We start from the raw sequence: 16438 nt of genomic DNA on the forward strand, positions 1-16438 counted from the left end.
ACACGGGCAGAGGGCCAAGTCTCTGAGGCCCAGTCTGCAGGTGACAGCAGTTAACTCTTACTCTGACCCGAGAGGGATCAGGTAGCGCAGACTTAGCTGATGACTTGATGGTTAAACCAACAGGTCAGAAACCTACGGATGTGTTTCCCTGGAACTGTTCAAACCAGCCCGAGGCTATGCAGTGGTAGCGTTCTCCTCCTGGAGGTCCAGCCCCGGGAGACAACCTCGAGTGGGAATGGAACTCAGGAGCAGGGTCTAAACTTGCAGGGAGCTGAAGACCCCCACAGCACTGGTTACACCTGCCACACAGTCTCCTCTTTACAGAGCACAGCGCCCCCTCGTGGGACCTTGTTAAATACCATGTGTTTCCAATTGAGCAGCCCAAGGAGCCCGGGGTTGGAGATAGCTCACTTGTTCTCACATTGGAAGAATTTACACATCAGAGGTTAACGCTTCTGTATAGGTTCATTTTTTTTATACTTTTATTGATTTGAGAGGAAGGGAGAGGGAGAAATAAAAACATCAATGAGAGAGAATCATTGATTGCTTGCTTCCTGCATGCCCCAAACTGGGGATCAAGCCCCGAACCCAGGCATATGCCTTGACTGGGAATCTGAATCGTGACCTCCCGGTTCATAGGTCAATGCTCAACCATGGAGCCACGTCAGCTGGGCTTTTTGTATAAGTTTATATAGTCGGGCCAGGGTTGTGTTTTATTAATCCTCTGACAAAAGCATGGAGGACAAAAGCAATAGAGAGCTCTTGGGGTGATAGCCCAGTGCTAAATAGCCTGTCCCCCTTTAGTAGGAAAGCCCAAAGCCCCACCCCAGCTTTTCAGGATCAGCAGGCAGTACCTTGAGCTAAGTTAGCCCCATGCAACTTCACACCACCGCCCTCCATACCTGAGTGGGCTAGGAGTGGAACCTTGATCCAACCTGGGACAGTTTCTGGGAAAGGAAGTGAGGGGGCACTCCTGGTGAAAGCTGGAGGTGATGGGTATGAGGTGGGTGTAAGGAAGTAGAGGTGAAGGGGATCTACTCCAGGGACAATTTGCAGGTGGTCCTTGAGTGTGGCTTATCTAAGCTTGTTTACAAACTCCAGGGAAGGACCCAGGAGAGAGACGAAGATTCCTAGAGGGGGAAGGGCCCTGTCCCTCCAGGACATGGGCTAGTTCAGATGGGAGCTGCCCGAGGGAGCAGCTCACCCGCCATGCTTCCTGCTGCTCCTGGCAGAGCCCTTTGCCAGACACTCTTAAACCAACAGGAAGGAGGAAGTCAAACCAACAGGAAGCCTGGACATGAAAACGTGAGGGTTGCAAGTGAGCAAGTAGGATTAAGTTCAGAACTCCTGTCCCATCCCTCCTTTCTCTGTTCCTCTCCGAAGCTTCTGAGGGCAGGAGCCGCACAGGCCTCCTGTATGTTCCCCTTTAAGAAAGGGGAAACAGGGCTGAGGCTAAGCATGCTCAGGGCGAGGTGGATCCCCATAGAGCCGCGTCCCCAGCCCTCATCTCACTGCAAAGCATCAGCAGAACTGACCAGAACCCATCTCCCTCTGCAAGGGGAGGCTGTAAGGCCTCCTACACACCTAAAACCAGTTCTAAGGGTTTCGACCAAGTTACCCAGTCTGCAAGCCCTTTATCCAAAGCCAGCCTCCGACTTCTCAAGGAAGATCTGTTTGAGCTGTTGCCCGAACAGTATGTTTGTAAGCCACGCTAATTTACGCTTTGGAATTTAATGCAAATTCAGGTGTTGCTCTTTTGGTCATTCCCTCTAGGACACGTTTCAGCGAATTCATTCAGCTCACTTGGTGGGCCGTTTGCTAAGTGGTGAAAAACATGTGGTCCCTGTTTCCATTGCTGTTTCCCAGGTGGTGGACAAGGAGGCTGATCAATCCAGCAGGCATGGGAGTGAATGTGGAACAAATACTACTTGAGAATTGAATTGAAGAGATTGGCTTTCAACACTCCCACCAAGATGCCAGGGAGGTAGCTGGTTATAGAATTGTACAGGTTTACACAGGCAGGTCAGGGTTTTGTTTTAACAAAAGCATGGAGGGTAAAAGATGTAGAGAAGTGCCTGTGCTGACATGTAGAGCAGTGAATCACTGGGATAGAGACCTTTCAGGGTCCACATTGAAGTCTGAGGGCACCCTCTGTTAGGGATCTACGAGGCATGTATGTAAAATGCAAAGTGCCCCCTCGGGAGTTCGAACAGGAGACCGAGTTCGATTGCTCACTATGACATGCACTGACGACCAGGGGGCAGCCCTGATCACCAGCCAGGCCTAGGGGCCCTACCTGCGTAGGAATTTCATGCACTGGGCCTCTAGTTCTATTATAACAAAGGTGCGTGTGGGGAGCAGGAAAACCCGAGGAAAAACGTGCTGGAACCACAGCCAGGCACAGCTGACGCCAGCCAATTGAGTGCTTACAGCTGAGAGATCACCGGCAGAGGAACCAGGGCAATGACCCCCAGCCCTCTCCTTTCAACCCCGTCAGCTGCCTGCCAATCATGTTGTTTGTAGACGTACTTTTTGATTTTTATTGCCATCATCATACCCATCCTACCCCAAGCTTCTTAAGCCTCCAGACCAGCGTATAACTTACATAGAGCCTAGCATGAGTCCAGGGGGTTGGTTTAGAGCAGCCATGGGCAAACTACGGCCCGCGGGCTGGATCCGGCCCGTTCGGCTGTTCTATCCGGCCTGCGGAGCCGAAAGAGCGGAGGGTTCTCTTGCTCTCCCCTCCGCTCCTTCACCAGCAGCAGTGTTAACATGTATTAGTTCACACAAACACTCCATCCATGCTTTTGTTCTGGCCCTCCGGTCCAGTTTAAGAACTCATTGTGGCCCTCGAATCAAAAAGTTTGCCCACCCCTGGTTTAAAGTCTCATTTTGAATAGCATTAAGTCCAACAAGGCTTTGCACACCTGCATACGGGTTACCAGCTTGCAAGAGCTGGGGGTTGGTGCCTCAGTTTTACATCCCAGTCCATCACATGAATGCTCTAGGGGTGAACCTCAGTTGTCACACCTGCTCTTAGCCACAGTCCCATGAAGGCCTGATCATTAAAACCCTGTTTCTCAGAACAGCCACAGCCCCACTTGTTTCGCATTTCTCCTTTAGAAATACACCACTTTGCACGAAGCCAACATTTCTAGGGTCTTTTTTCTGTTCACAGAACTGCCTTCACATCCGTTGCTTTTGGACTGAAGGTTGCATTTGGGGTGCTGGGTCACCCATGGGAGCATCTACCATGTGCCAGGAATAGACATACTCCAGACACAAGTCAGGGAAGGGAGTATCAGAAGTGTTTGTAAGGGCTGGAAGGTTGCAATTTAAAAATAAGGTAGTCAGGGTAGGTGATGTGCATCAAGAAATCTGACACTTAAGCGTAAGTACTTTTGGCCAAGTAATTCCAGGTGGAGAGCAAATATCAGAGGCCCTGGAGTGCCAAGGTCACCTTGCAGGAGAAAAGCAGGCAGGGAGGGTACAGCTGAGGGTAGAGGCCTATCAAAGGGCCCAGGTAGGCCATCTCAAGGACTTTTAAGCTTTTACTTTGAGGTTTGGGAGTGCCTGTAGTTTTTAAACTAATAGTGAGATTTGATTTTCAATCTAACACACACCCAGGCTGCAATCTGGAAAACAGACAGATTGGAGGTGGGGGGAAGAGATGGGGGCCAGGAGCACAAGCCAAGCAATCAAATTGGACACACCTGCAGTAAATAACCCAGTAACAGCCAAGGGGAGGCCAGGAATGATGAACCTGGATACATTTTGAAACGGAATTTCCCGGTAGTTTAGAAAGTCAAGGATGTAAGCCCAAGCTAGAGAACAGTATAGAGAGATAGGTAGTTTATATGCTCTCACGTTTACCCTGTCCCCCAACTCCGAGAGACAGGACCCCCTCACACACCCAAAGGTGAGGCTCCAAGTAACACGCCTCAGAGACCTTGATTTCCCCTATGAGCCACTGCCTGGATCTTACAAGATGAAATCCCCCTTTTCCTTCCGCTTTCTCGACGAGGACATAAACCCTGAGTTTCTTAGAACCTCCCCCTTCCCCCCAGCCCCCGCCTCTTGCTTTTCTTGGCTTTCTTCACTTTCTAAAATAAACTTGAGAAAGCTCAGGCCCAGGAAAGCACACCCCTAAAGCTCCTCCTGCCAGCAGCCCTTTCCCAGGAAGGGCGACTCCCACTGACTCAGGCTTTTTTTTTAAGAAAAGAGAAAGAAAGAAAGCATTATGTTTGCAAAACCCCCAGCGGGCGCCTCGCAGCTTCTGCAAACACAGGGTGCCCACAGGGCCGGAAGCTAACGGCTTGGGAGTACCAGCGACACGGACACAGAAACGAGAAAGACCTCCCCAGCCCCCCAAGGCCAAGCGCTGGTGCTTCCGGCGCCCCCAAAGCTTTGGCACACAGCACCCTTCCTTCGCCCCCAGCAGCAGAGGCCCAGCCGTCCCACGCCCGGAGAAATTCGGACGCAGAAGGCTGCCCGCGCCGCTTTTTCAAGGGGCCGCTGGTGACGTCCTTCCGGGGGCGGGGCGTCAGGGCGGGGCCGGCGGGGGAGGGGCGGGCCGTCCGCGCATGCGCGCGGGGCCGCCGCGCCGAGCCGAGCGCTTGACTATATATGGTCAAAGCTGGGGGCGAGCCGCGCGCGGGGCCGCGCTTCCGGGTTCGGCGCGTCCGCGGCGGCAGCGCGCAGGGCAGGGCGCGAGCGGACCTTGGAGCCGCGGCCTCGGACCGCCCCCTCCGCGTCCGGCACGCCCGGCGCCGCCTTTCGCTCCTTTCCCCGGCGCGGCCTCGCCAGGTCTGGTTCACGGCGCGGGCGGTCCCCGAGGGTCTGGCGAGCGCGGCGCGGTCACCAGTGGGCGAGGATGCCGTACGAGATCAGTAAGTGCCGGGCCCGGGGCCCCCGGGGGGGCGCCCGCGCTGCCGGCCCCCTCGGCCCTCGGCCATCGCGGGGCGTGGGCGGCTCGGCGGGGGTCCACGGGCGCGGGGGAGGGTCGCGGGCGCAGGCCCACGAGCGCCCCGCCGCCCTCGGGGGCGACCCCGGCCCGGGAACCCCCAAAGTTGGAGGTGCGGGCCGGGCCCGTGGAGCCCCCGCGCCCCCGCAAGGGGCGGGTGGGGGATCGTGGACCAGGAAGTCGCACGGCCCCCCGCGCTCCTTCCAAGTGGTGGCCGGCCCTCCGGGTGGAGGCAACAGGTGACCGGCTGGGACCGGCCCTGAGCCCCCGCTCGCCTCCCCTCCCCTCCCCACCGTCCTCGGCCCCGGGCCAGGGACCCGGGCGGGGCGCCCCTAACATGCGCCGCTGCGCTTGTGTCTCCGCAGAGAAGGTGTTCGCCAGCCTCCCCCAGGTGGAGAGGGGCGTCTCCAAAATCATCGGCGGCGACCCCAAGGGCAATAATTTTCTTTACACCAATGGCAAGTGCGTCATCCTAAGGAACATCGATGTGAGTACCCCCGCCCCCCTCCAGGCGCCCGGCCCGTCCCCAGGCAGCGGAGCTCCTGGGTGAATTCCCCGCCCCTTCCCCGGTTCCTCTCTGGCCCGGTGGCCTGGGAGGAGGACGCCACGCCCCCTCGGCTCTGGGACCACACCTCAGAGCCCAGGAGGACGGTTTCAAGTCTAGCCAGGCCGGGTTCTCTCTCTTCTTGTGGACATTGAGGCTCAGATTAGTTCAGTCCTAAGCATAAGGGCTCTGGACTTTGGGGATCACAGGCCCATCCCTGCTCCTTGACCTTGGGGGGGGGGGGGGAGGGTTGCTGACTCAAGCCTCCCTGAGCCCCAGTTTCCTCATATGCAAAATGGAGATGAGATGAGGCTCCCCCCACTTCCCCTGGCTGCCCTGCCCGCTGCATGAGACGAGGCCTCACCGCAGCCCAGCCTGCCTGGCACACACCCAGCACTGGGTAAATGGCACTGAGGTTTAATCACCATTAACACCCAGGGTCTCCCCGTGTCCCTGAGCTGGGCACCTGCACTCCAGCCTCACCTTCCCCCTGCGGATCTGAGCCCCAGGGCAAAATGAGATGCCCATTAATGCCCATGAGTCAGGGGCACAGGCTGGCATCCTGCCCCCAGGCTGAGAATGCTTCCAGAGACAATTCCCAGGGAAACCCTTGCACATTCTGGCTGCTCCTCTGTGATGATTGAAATGACCAGGATTGCACTCTGAAATGCTACTTCTCCCTGATTCCGGGGGGCGGGGGGCGGGGGGGACGAAAGAATGGGGGAGGGACGCTGGAGGTGCCAGTAGGACCGTTGGCAGGGGGGGGGGTGTTCTCCTGAGCTGGGCTTGGGCCTTTTGCACAGTATGCAGGTGGGTGGTTTTGCTTGGCGATGCCCCCCAGGGTGTCAGTTTAAATTCACACGGATCGTTGGGAGCCATTACGCTCTGGGTTGGGATGGTCACTGGTCAGATGTGCTTACGTTCAGGAACCTCATGACCCACCGAGGGAATGAGGGGCCCTGGGCCTCGGCTTCCTTGTCTGTAGGAGGAGAGGCCTCCCTTGGGTCAGAGGTGCTGCTGGCTCTGCCCCACCTCTGGGGAAGCCAGCCGCTGCTGTTGCTCTGCTGCAAAACGGAGCTCCGCTTGGCAGTGTCTGCCCAGGGTTGCTGGGCACCTCGAGCAAGGGGGTGGGTGGTTGTGAATGTGCTTTGAAGGCGCTAACAGCGACTCTGCTAGTCACACGCATTCCTAGAAAGCTGATCTGGTCTCGGTCAGACGGGGGGGGGGGGGGGGGGGGGGGTGGAGGTGGAGGACATTGCCAAGGGCTTAGATCGTACTGATCCAGAGGTCTCCAGGGTGAGGGCCTGACGTTTTGAGGAGAGTTGAGGTGGCCCTAAGTAGATAGATACTCACTTGTAGTTTGGCAAACAGACGAAAGCATCTCAGGGATGCAGACCGTGCACCCCATGGACTTGCCCTGACAAGGCAGGCGCATCATGGCCGTTTATATTCGCTCCAGATGCAGACCTCACATGAAGTGTAGCTACTGTGTCTGGTACCAGGAACAGTTCTTACACTGCAGCATCTCCCCCAACCCCACCATGGGCCCATGGCTCTGAGGGGGTGTCAGGCTCAGGAAGGGGAAGGAGCTGGTTCCAGTGGACAAGCTGGTCCCAGCCATGGACGAGCCACGGAGGCGTCCCCTGCCCTGGGAAGCCCAGGCTCGCTCTTCTGAGGTCTTCTTACGCTAGATCCTCTCTTTTGAGGATGCATTTGCTTTCACTTCCCATCTGTTTGTAAGTTTCTGCAGGACCAGGGCAGCGCGGGTACTGCTGCTGTGGCCATCCCTGTTCTGGGTGTGAATGGGGCGCGTGGGCCCCTGTTTGATTGGTGGGCCTTGGTTGTCCAGTAAAGGTGGTACGGTGGTTATTAGGGCAGAATGTTCCTGTGAAAAAGACAAGTCCTCATCCACCTCCACGGCCCGGAGGGAAGGCAGCGGTTAGAGTACAGGCTCGGAGTAGAGAAGAGATGGGAGAGAAGGTGTGGACCAGACCATGGAAGTCTGATTGGCATCTCACCCGTAACGCCTGAAACCATATTAGGGTTTCCCATGTGTCCCTCCCCCCAAAGAGCAATGCAGTTCTCCAGCCCTTCAGGCCTCAGACCTTGCACTTGACTCCCCCCCTTCCCTTCCACACCCTATTTAATTCCTCTCGGAACCCGATGGTTGCTATTGAGAGGAACTTCAGAATCTGACAAGTTTCAGTACTTCCTCAGCTGCCACCCTCGTCCAGGCCACCATCGTCGCTCCTGGAGGACAGAAACAGCCAGCCAGCCTGGGTCCCTGCCGGCCCGTGCTCCTCCAGGCTGCTCTCAGCACCGCACTGGGCTGGCGACCTTACAGCAAGTTGCTCCTGTGCCCTCCCCGCTGTGGCTGAGAGGTGTGATGAGAGGCCGGATGATGAGGCCGTCACACTGCTCCAGGCAAAGGCCCTAAGAGCCTGTCCTCAGCGCTCACAGTCTTGCAGGGAGAACCAGCTCTCAGGAATTTGAGTTCGGACTGACAAGAAGCAGAGGCGCTGTGGGCTACTCAGCACAGGAGGCTCCAAGCGCCTGTGGGCTCAGAAAGACACCTAGAGGATCAGTGGTGCCAGTCAGGTGGAGTGTGGGTGGTGAGGGGGTCCCGCAGTTTTGGGGCCTGGAGAGACCGTTTGGCTGGAGCACTGGGTATGAGGGGAGCATGCAGGACAGGTGTGCAGGGCTCTGGTGGTGGATGTCAAGCAGACCTACCGAGCCCGGCTGTGGTCCAGAGGGTACAGAAGGTTCTGCAGTAGATGATTATCCGGTGTCTGAGATTTGAGGCAGGGTGACCACTGAGGAGGCTGCTCACAGATTAAGGCGTCTCTCAGCAAGTGCTCGTCAGCTGGTACAGCCAGCCCTTGCTTCCTGATGGTTCCCACACACCTGCTAAGCCCTGCCCATGGCCACAGTGCCCAAGATTGAAATCAGTGGTTCTCAGGCACTTTTGCCCCAACCCCCCTCGTGGATATTTGGCAATGTCTGAGGGCATTTTTGTGCTACTGGTATGTAGAGGGTAGAGTCAAGGGATGTTGCCTAACATCCTGTAATGCACAGGACTGCCCTACAACAAAGACTAACCTGGCCCAAAGTGTCAGCGGTGGCCATTGGAGAACCGTGATAAAGAACATTCTAATGCACTAGGTTAAGCACTTGGAAAGAACGGTGTCCATACTGATTTGGGAACAAGAGGGAAGAACCATCTGTGCCCCAGCAGCAAGGAAGTCTTCTGGAGCAAGGGCATATTTGAGTTGGGTTTTGGAGGATGAGTAAGAGTTTTCCAGGAAGAAGACTTACTACAGATGGCGTGCGTGAAGTGCAAAGGGCCCTTTTTACTTGCAAAGTCTCAGTGGTGGAGTCTCCCCAGCTTCATGGTGGTGCAGCCATTAGAAAGACCTGGATTTCAAGCTTTGGTTACCTGGCTGTGGCTTCTTCCGCTTTCCAGAGCCTCACCCAGAAAAGGGGCGTCCCTCTGCCATAGACTAGATGTGAATGTCACGCACACTCTAGGCCTGTCCGGTTCTCCGCAAGCACTGGCTGATTCCAGTCCAGCACACAGCCCCGAGCACCATCTCTGGCATCGAGCTGGATTTTGATGGGCACATTTTGTGCCCAGCAGTGGCCAAGCACTTAGAGCAGTTTCTATATCAGTAAGAATCATCTATATTAATAAAAGGGTAATATGCTAATTAGACCGGGAGACCTTCCAGACATCCTTCCAGACAAAGCCATGGTGGTGGGACCAAGGCAGAGGCAGTTAAGGTGATCAGGCCGTCAGGGTTGGGGGGAGGAGTTGCAGGTGATCAGGCCAGAAGCAGGGGCAGTTGGGGTGATCAGCCCGGCAAGTGAGCGGTTAGGAGCCAGCAGTCCCAGATTGTGAGAGGGATGTCCAACTGCCAGTTCAGGCCTGACAGGGATCGAGCCTAAACCAGCAGTTGGACATCCCCCAAAGGGTCCCAAATTGGAGAGGGTGCAGGCTGGGCTGAGGGACATCCCCTCACCTCACCCCCGTACAGAATTTCATGCACTGGGCCACTAGTCTATAATAATAAAAGCATAATATACTAATTAGACCAGACAGCCGGACAACCTTCCGGACAAAGCTGGGGCTGCAAGAGCCGAGCCCCTTGCTCGTATTTCATGCATCGGGCCTCTAGTGTTATAGCATTAGTGTGAGATTTAACTGAGCTAGTTCACAAGCATCTCTGGAAGGTTGCCTGGGCTGTGATGGTGCACGGTCTGCCTTCGTCTTCACAACCCCCTATTGGGTGACTCTATGTCTTCTTAGAGACAGGGCACTGAGGCCTGGGAGGTGTTGGGATTTGAACCAGAGCAGCCACTCCCAGTTTTCCGTCCTGACTCACAAGGCCCAGGGCAGGCAGAGGGATGGGAAGACAGGTAGGGAGATGACAGTCTTGTGTCCATTGGGCTGCTGCCCTGCCCAGGGTCATGCCTGAGGCTTGGTTTGCTTCATTGGGAGGCCGGAAGGAGAAGGCTTCCAGGGGTGGGAGGGCAGTGCTCACCAGGTCCCAGCGCCAGCCCAGACTTGATCCGGGAGGGAAGGAATGCATTCTTGTTGTCCTTTGAGGTCTCGTGGTAGGGGCTTAGCCTCTGGGTTCAGGCCTACGGTTCTGGAAGCACAGGTTTGTGTGTAGCTGCTTTGGAGCTGGGTATTGGGCAGTAATTTGAACTTGGCCTTAGTCACCCATGGACTGAGGGCCCTGTAGATTATTAACTTGCAGGGCCAGCTACTGGAAACTGCTCTCAGGAGCTGGGAGTGTTTAGAGAGCCAGGACTCTGGGAACTCAGCCCTCCTGGACTCATGCTCACCTTGTCTGGCCAGAGTGTGGAGGGCGCCCAGGCTTTCTCCAGCTGCTCCAGGGGACCTTCAGCTGCAGAAGCTCAGACACCCCTCGTGAGCGGTGTCGTGTCGGACCACTTCAGCAGTGGGTGGTCCCTCGGCCTTCCCCACCTCTGACAGCCCGTCTGGTTCACCGGCCAGGAGCTAAGGGAAAGGCTGCCATGCCCTGTGACCGGGCTGTCACTCAGCCTTACCTGTAAAATGCTGCGGTGACCTCTGTCCCCTAGCTCAGCACCAAGACGGAAATGTGAAAGGGGTGCAGGGGTGGCTCAGGACGCAGCGTAGCCACTCTCCTGGGGCAGGGCAGAGTTTGCGTGGTGTGCTGCTCCTGGGAAGGCCCCCTGCTCAGGTTCAAGGCAGGGACAGGCTCTGAGGTGAGAGCCTGAACTTCCCTCTGACCACCTGGTGGGAGCACCGTCACCTTGTTGGTGTGATGGGGTGGACCAGGGGCGGCCGTGGTCCTGCGTCTCATCACGTTTGTGACAGCTCTCGCAGGCTTCAGCATCGTGGCTCCATCCAGAGATTTGGGGAAGTGGCTGAGCATCAGGCAGGCCCTGAGCTGGGCCCTGAGTTCAGGGGGAAACCTGTGGGATGTGGACAGGGTGTGGGGCCAGGGCGGCTCCTGTGCCAGCCCTGAGGTGGGCCCTGGGCGGGAAGGGGCATCGGGGTGTCTGAGAAGAGTGGAGGCTATGGGCTCAGGTCCAGCAGCCCCTGAAGGAGGGATTCTACGGAGGGAATGAGGTGATCGGAGTTGGGACCCAGAGACCACGGTGGATTGATGGAAGGAAAGATCGGTTTAAAATATATTTTCATGGTTCCACAGGGAATGGGAAGAAATAGACAGAATCTGGGTCGGGTACAGAGAGGAGGTGGGCTTGGGAGCTGTTAGAAGACTGGGCAGGGCTGCAGAGTGAGGGGCAGGGCCGGGGTAGCAGGCAAGGCAACAGGTTCTAGTGGCTCTGTCAGCCTCTGCTCACATCCACGTGGCACCCGCAGGGCCTCTAGTGCAGGGCTTCTGACTGCGAGAGCACAGGAAGGAAGTCCCAGAGGAGGGTGCCCAGCCTCCGCGCCCCTCGGTGGACACTGGAGCCCTGTTCTGGAGGTCTCCTGAGGATGGGGGAGGGAGCCTGCCCCAGCGGAGTGCTCCAGCTGCTCCCAGACTCAGCTTCCCTCCCCCCAACTCACTTTCTGTGGTTCAGAGCTCGTCCTGAAATCACTACTCATCCCAAATCCTGCTTTTGTTCCTCCAGACAACAGGAGATGAGGGGGCGTGGGAGGGAGGCTGCCCCTGGAAGGTGAGTGGGCACTGCTGATGTGGAATGAGCCTGGCCTGTGGCAGGACACGCTGAGGACAGGGGTGGTGTCATTTCTGCCTCCGGTGGCCAGCTTCCCTGTTGCAGAGCAGTGGCCGCTGACTCAGGCAGTCATATTCAGCCTGGTGACGCCTGCTGTCCCCCTCCCACCCCCACTGGCCCCGTGTTATTTGGGGGAGTGATGTCTCATCCAGTGGCTGGTCCAGCCCAGGATTCCGGTGCTGAGCCTGCCTGGGACAACCTTGGGAGTTCACACGCCCTGTGCTCTGCCCTGTGCTCGCAGACGCCTGCCCATTTAGGGGAAGGAATTCTTAGGACAGAGCCTCCTCCCGGGGGCGTCCCTCCCTCCCCAGAGGCCTCTGCAGAGCCCACCCTTTTAAAGGCAGTGCAGGGCGGTGACCAGGTCTCCAGGCTGTGGGTGCCAGCCTAAGTGGGTAGTTGTCCTTCGGGTGGCTTTGTCATCTGTGAAGTGGGCTGGTGGTGTCCACCGTGTGGGTGTAAGACCTCAGTCGTCCTAGCAGCAGACACCTAAAGGAGGCCCTCGGTGGTGGTGGTGGTGGTGGTGGTGGTGGTGGTGGTGGTGGTGATGGTGGTGATGATGGCGATGATGGCGATGATGGCTGTGCACACAGCGTTGTGGCTTCTTTGTGAGGGAGCCTGTCAGTGTCCGGGAGTGAGTGAGGGCTGACAGGCGTGAGTGAGGGCTGCTCTGGCAGGAGCGGGTTGGAATAGTCAGACATTTAATAGATACCAGACATCTTAGTTTTGTTGAGGGGAAATTTACATGCAAGAGACATCCCTCCATTTTAAGTATGTATAACTTGAGTTGGTCAACTATACGTAGTTATGTGATTGCCCCCAGAATCCATAATCACGACATGGAACATTCCAGTCGTTCCACAAAGCCCCTTCTGCCCCGGGCTCCCTCCACCCCAGCCCCTAGCAGGGACCGGTCTGCTTCCTGTCACTTTAGGTTTCCTTTTCTAGAATTTCACAGAAAGCAGGCCTGGTTGTGTTTGGGGTGCGTCCTCGCAGTTGGGAGCGGTGGTAGCAGTTCCTCTTGATGGCCCATCAGTTCGTTTCTCCGGGAGACCTTTGAGTGGTTTCTGGTTTCCACCTCTGACTGCATGCACAGGACTTTGTGTGGACGTGTGCGTCTCCTTCTCTTGGGAGTGGATTGCTGGGTTTTTGTATGGCGAGTCTATGTTTAACTATAAATAACCAGCCAGGCTATTTTAAATTCCCACCAGCAGTAATTCCAGTGCTCCCCTCCCCTGCCCCCTCATGCTTGTTAACATCTTTTGATTTTATTGGTGCTAGCGGGTACATAGTAGTATCTCATTGTGGTTTTGATTTGCATTTCCCAAAGGACTAGTGTGGTGCTGAGCGCCTTTTCATTTGCTTTTCTGCCATTCATGATATCTTTATTGGATACCTGATATCTTCTGGTTTCATTAGCAAATGTTTATTCCAAGACTAATTAACTTATGAGCCACATATATCAAGTGCCTACTTCATCACATGATAATAAGTATTAAGTCTTAGGGGCAGACATGGGATCCGCGTGACGGCTGCTCAGAGTTCCTTTCCCTCAGAACGCATGTATTGAGGACCAGCTATTTGCTGACTGCTGTGATGGCTAAAGAGATAAATGCTCGTGGATGTGAGGACCGTGGTGCATGTCATAGCTGCCTCCCCAAGTCTCTGCTCTCCTTCCTCAAAGCCAGGGGCCCTGTTTTGGGTCCTGCCCTGCCTGGCAGCCGGGACAGGGCTGGCTCTGAGCAGGCGAGACCAGCTTGACTTGAAGAATGCAGCTGCAGCCTGCACAAATGCTTGGGAAGCACAGAAGAGAAAGGGCAGGCCATCACAGGAGGCTTCGTGGAGGAGGTGGCTCTTCAATTAGGTCTTGCAGAAGTAGTGTTAGCAGCCAGGAAGAAATGTTGCTGGTTGAGGGAACAGCATTTACAGAGACTTGGGGCTGGCAAGATTAGTGGAAAGGGGCCAGTGGTTGAGGGGGCTAGAATTGAGGGTGTTCTTCTCTGGCCTCTGATTGGATGGGGTGGGGTGTGCAGGGATCTTGTGGCCAGGAGACTGAGCAGGTTACAGGCCTCTGATCCTGCAAGGAGATGAGGGAGGGGGATTACCACGTGGTCGGAGCAGGTGGGGGGGACAGTTGGGGGTCAAGTTAGTTGCACCTGCAGCAGCTGCTTCTGGATAGAACCTGTGTCCACAGCCTGGTCTGTGGGAAGCTGCCTCTTCAAAGAGCACGTGGTTCATAGAAAGCTGACAGCGGGTGTCAGGGATTCAGTGGCCGAGTCTTTATTCCGCCTGGAAGCAAGCACAGCTGTGGGGACAAATTGGGAGCATCTCAGCGTGGTCCGGGTTTGCGAGGCCTCCTGGATGTGCGGGGGCGGGGGGGGGGGGGTCTACTTTGAGTAAATCATATGTTAAGACCTCACTGTGAGTAGTCAAGCTGCGCCTAGTCCCGGGTGCTGGCCGTCTTCTTGCTGCAGAGCCCAGCCAGCCTTCACTCTGTGCTACGCAAGGGGTCGGAGTGGGAATCCGCGTTTCCCACCCGAGGGCTTTGACAAAGGAGAGCCTCCAGCCATGTGCCCACTCTGCTCTCCTTCCTCAAAGCCAGGGGCTCTGTTTTGGGTCCTGCCCTGCCTGGCAGCCGGGACAGGGCTGGCTCTGAGCAGGCGAGACCAGCTTGACTTAAAGAATGCAGCTGCAGCCTGCACAAATAGGGGACAATTAGGATCCGATTTTTTAAAAATGAAACTCCTATTTCATGTGCATATTTCACAGATACATAGAGAATATTACCTTGACTTCCGTAACCATAGACAAAAGAGAAAGAGGTAAAATGACCTAGAATTTTATCACCCAGAGAGAGGCAGGCAGTAGGTGTGTATACTTCTGGGATTTTCTTTGTGATGCTTTTGACTTGCTAGTAAGTTTTGTGGGTGTGTCATTTCCCCCCACATCCATCAATTGGGAGAGCGGAAAGTAGTTTGACTGCTTCTGCTTGCCTTGTGTTCACTCGGGTCTCCTCCCTGCAGAACCCAGCCCTTGCTGACATCTACACGGAGCATGCCCATCAGGTGGTGGTGGCCAAGTACGCGCCCAGCGGATTCTACATCGCCTCTGGAGGTACCTGTGTGCGTGGGGCTGCTGGTGGCCCTGGGGCCTGGCTGGGCTCCTGCCTTGGGACGGTGCGGGGGGGGGGGGGGGCCGCAAAGGAATGTGGGGGTGGTAGGTGGGACCAATGTGATTAGTTTCTTGGGGCTGACAAGAAAAGTATAAGCCACTGAGAAGCCCCATGCCACTGCTTTCTAGTTTGCAGCCTGCCAGCTGGTTTCAGCCTCCGAGGTCAGCAGAAAAGCGCTTGTGAGGTTGGCCAGAGGCCTTTACAGTGGCTGTATCGTGATCACTGGAGCCCGCGCGGGTGTGTGCGTGTGTGTCTGAATTTAGCTTTGTCTTGTGTTACCTTTCCTGCTGCTCCTTTCCTGGCACCTAGCACAATGCGGCCTCAGCCTCCGTCAGAGCTCATCTCATCCTTTGACCCTTTGCTCTCCAGCTGGGCGCCGGCTCAGTGAGCGGCTTGGCACACAGATCTTTACCTTCTAGGATGCTGTCTTTATTCACCTAACCCTTTGAGGTAGATCTCTTACCATTTACAGATGAGAAAGGGAGGCACAGAAATTACAGTGAATTACCCTGACCCCATTCATTCACACACTCAACAGCTATTTATTGTCTGCCTGGCCTGTCTCAGGCCCCAGGGAGAGCCAGGTGGAGGAGCTGGTGTGGGCCTCCTCCCATCCCCAGAGAGGGACAGGCAGAACCAAAGTGCTGAAAGAACTAGCCGGTGAGAAGGGAAGGGCCAGGATTCAAACACGCTGGTGGCTGTTGTCTACACTGCCCTTGCTCTGGGCATGGCCAGCCAGGCATGGACCTGTCCCTGCAGGGATTGCCCCTCCCTGGCTGTGCAGCCTTCCTTGAGTAACTTGCCTTCCTGGGCCTTCGTGTTCTCTTTGTAAACGGGGCTGCCAGCACCCACCAGGTCGGTGGGGAAGGGTCCAGTGTGCAATGTATGTAAATACTAGGACAGCTCTTGCATAGTGGGCGCTGACAGCAGTGTCTGTCACCGAAACCGGCACGCACCAGTACCGGCCGGCCGGCCGGGGTTGTATGTGGAGGGCTTGGCCAGGAGTTTGACACGTACTGGGCACTTACTGATTTCTGTGTTTGACCTACTCTAACTCCACCTGTAAAACTTGCTCTAATTTCTATCCTGTGATTTATTTTAGCCATGTGGGGTTTTGTATTCTGGCCTAGCTTGCCAGCAAAATGTCTCTTCGTTAAAACCCCAAGATTTGGCCCTGGTACCTTTTAAAAGTGTGTTTTCTCAAGAGAGACATGTGGTTGGAGGGTCCACTGCCTGCTTGGCACAGCTTTCCCGCCCTGGTGCCTTGAGCCTGGAGCCCGGCTGCTGAATCACTGGCGAGGCCAGGCCTGCCCCGCCCCGCCCATGTCCCCTGGCGTGGTGTTCAGACAGTAATCAGTGGCCTCCGATGCTAATGCCGAGTCAGTGAGGACAGGCCACACAAGAGAAGGGTCAGCTGGACGCTGTCTTACAAACGCCCTCATTGAATGGAGGAACCCGGGCGACGGGCTGCCCGCGGGCGCAGGTGTTCCTGGGCGGAGATCACATTCACTCCGCAGCGCACTGGTCC

The 16438-nt window shown here is 56.1% G+C and overlaps 1 protein-coding gene across 1 annotated transcript in view; it reads left to right on the plus strand.

The window, feature by feature from the left end:
• The first annotated feature begins 4709 nt into the window (after nt 1-4709).
• The window catches only part of WDR1 (WD repeat domain 1), a 30719-nt gene continuing 18990 nt past the window's right edge, over nt 4710-16438 (plus strand). Inside the window, exons 1-3 of the mRNA XM_059675756.1 lie at nt 4710-4889; nt 5329-5450; nt 14762-14852. Of these exons, the coding sequence (XP_059531739.1) occupies nt 4874-4889; nt 5329-5450; nt 14762-14852 (229 nt within the window). The 5' untranslated portion in view covers nt 4710-4873. The remainder of the gene's footprint in view (nt 4890-5328; nt 5451-14761; nt 14853-16438) is intronic.

The sequence above is a fragment of the Myotis daubentonii genome, chromosome 1 (genome assembly GCF_963259705.1).
Source record: "Myotis daubentonii chromosome 1, mMyoDau2.1, whole genome shotgun sequence".
NCBI classification, from domain to species: Eukaryota; Metazoa; Chordata; class Mammalia; order Chiroptera; family Vespertilionidae; genus Myotis; species Myotis daubentonii.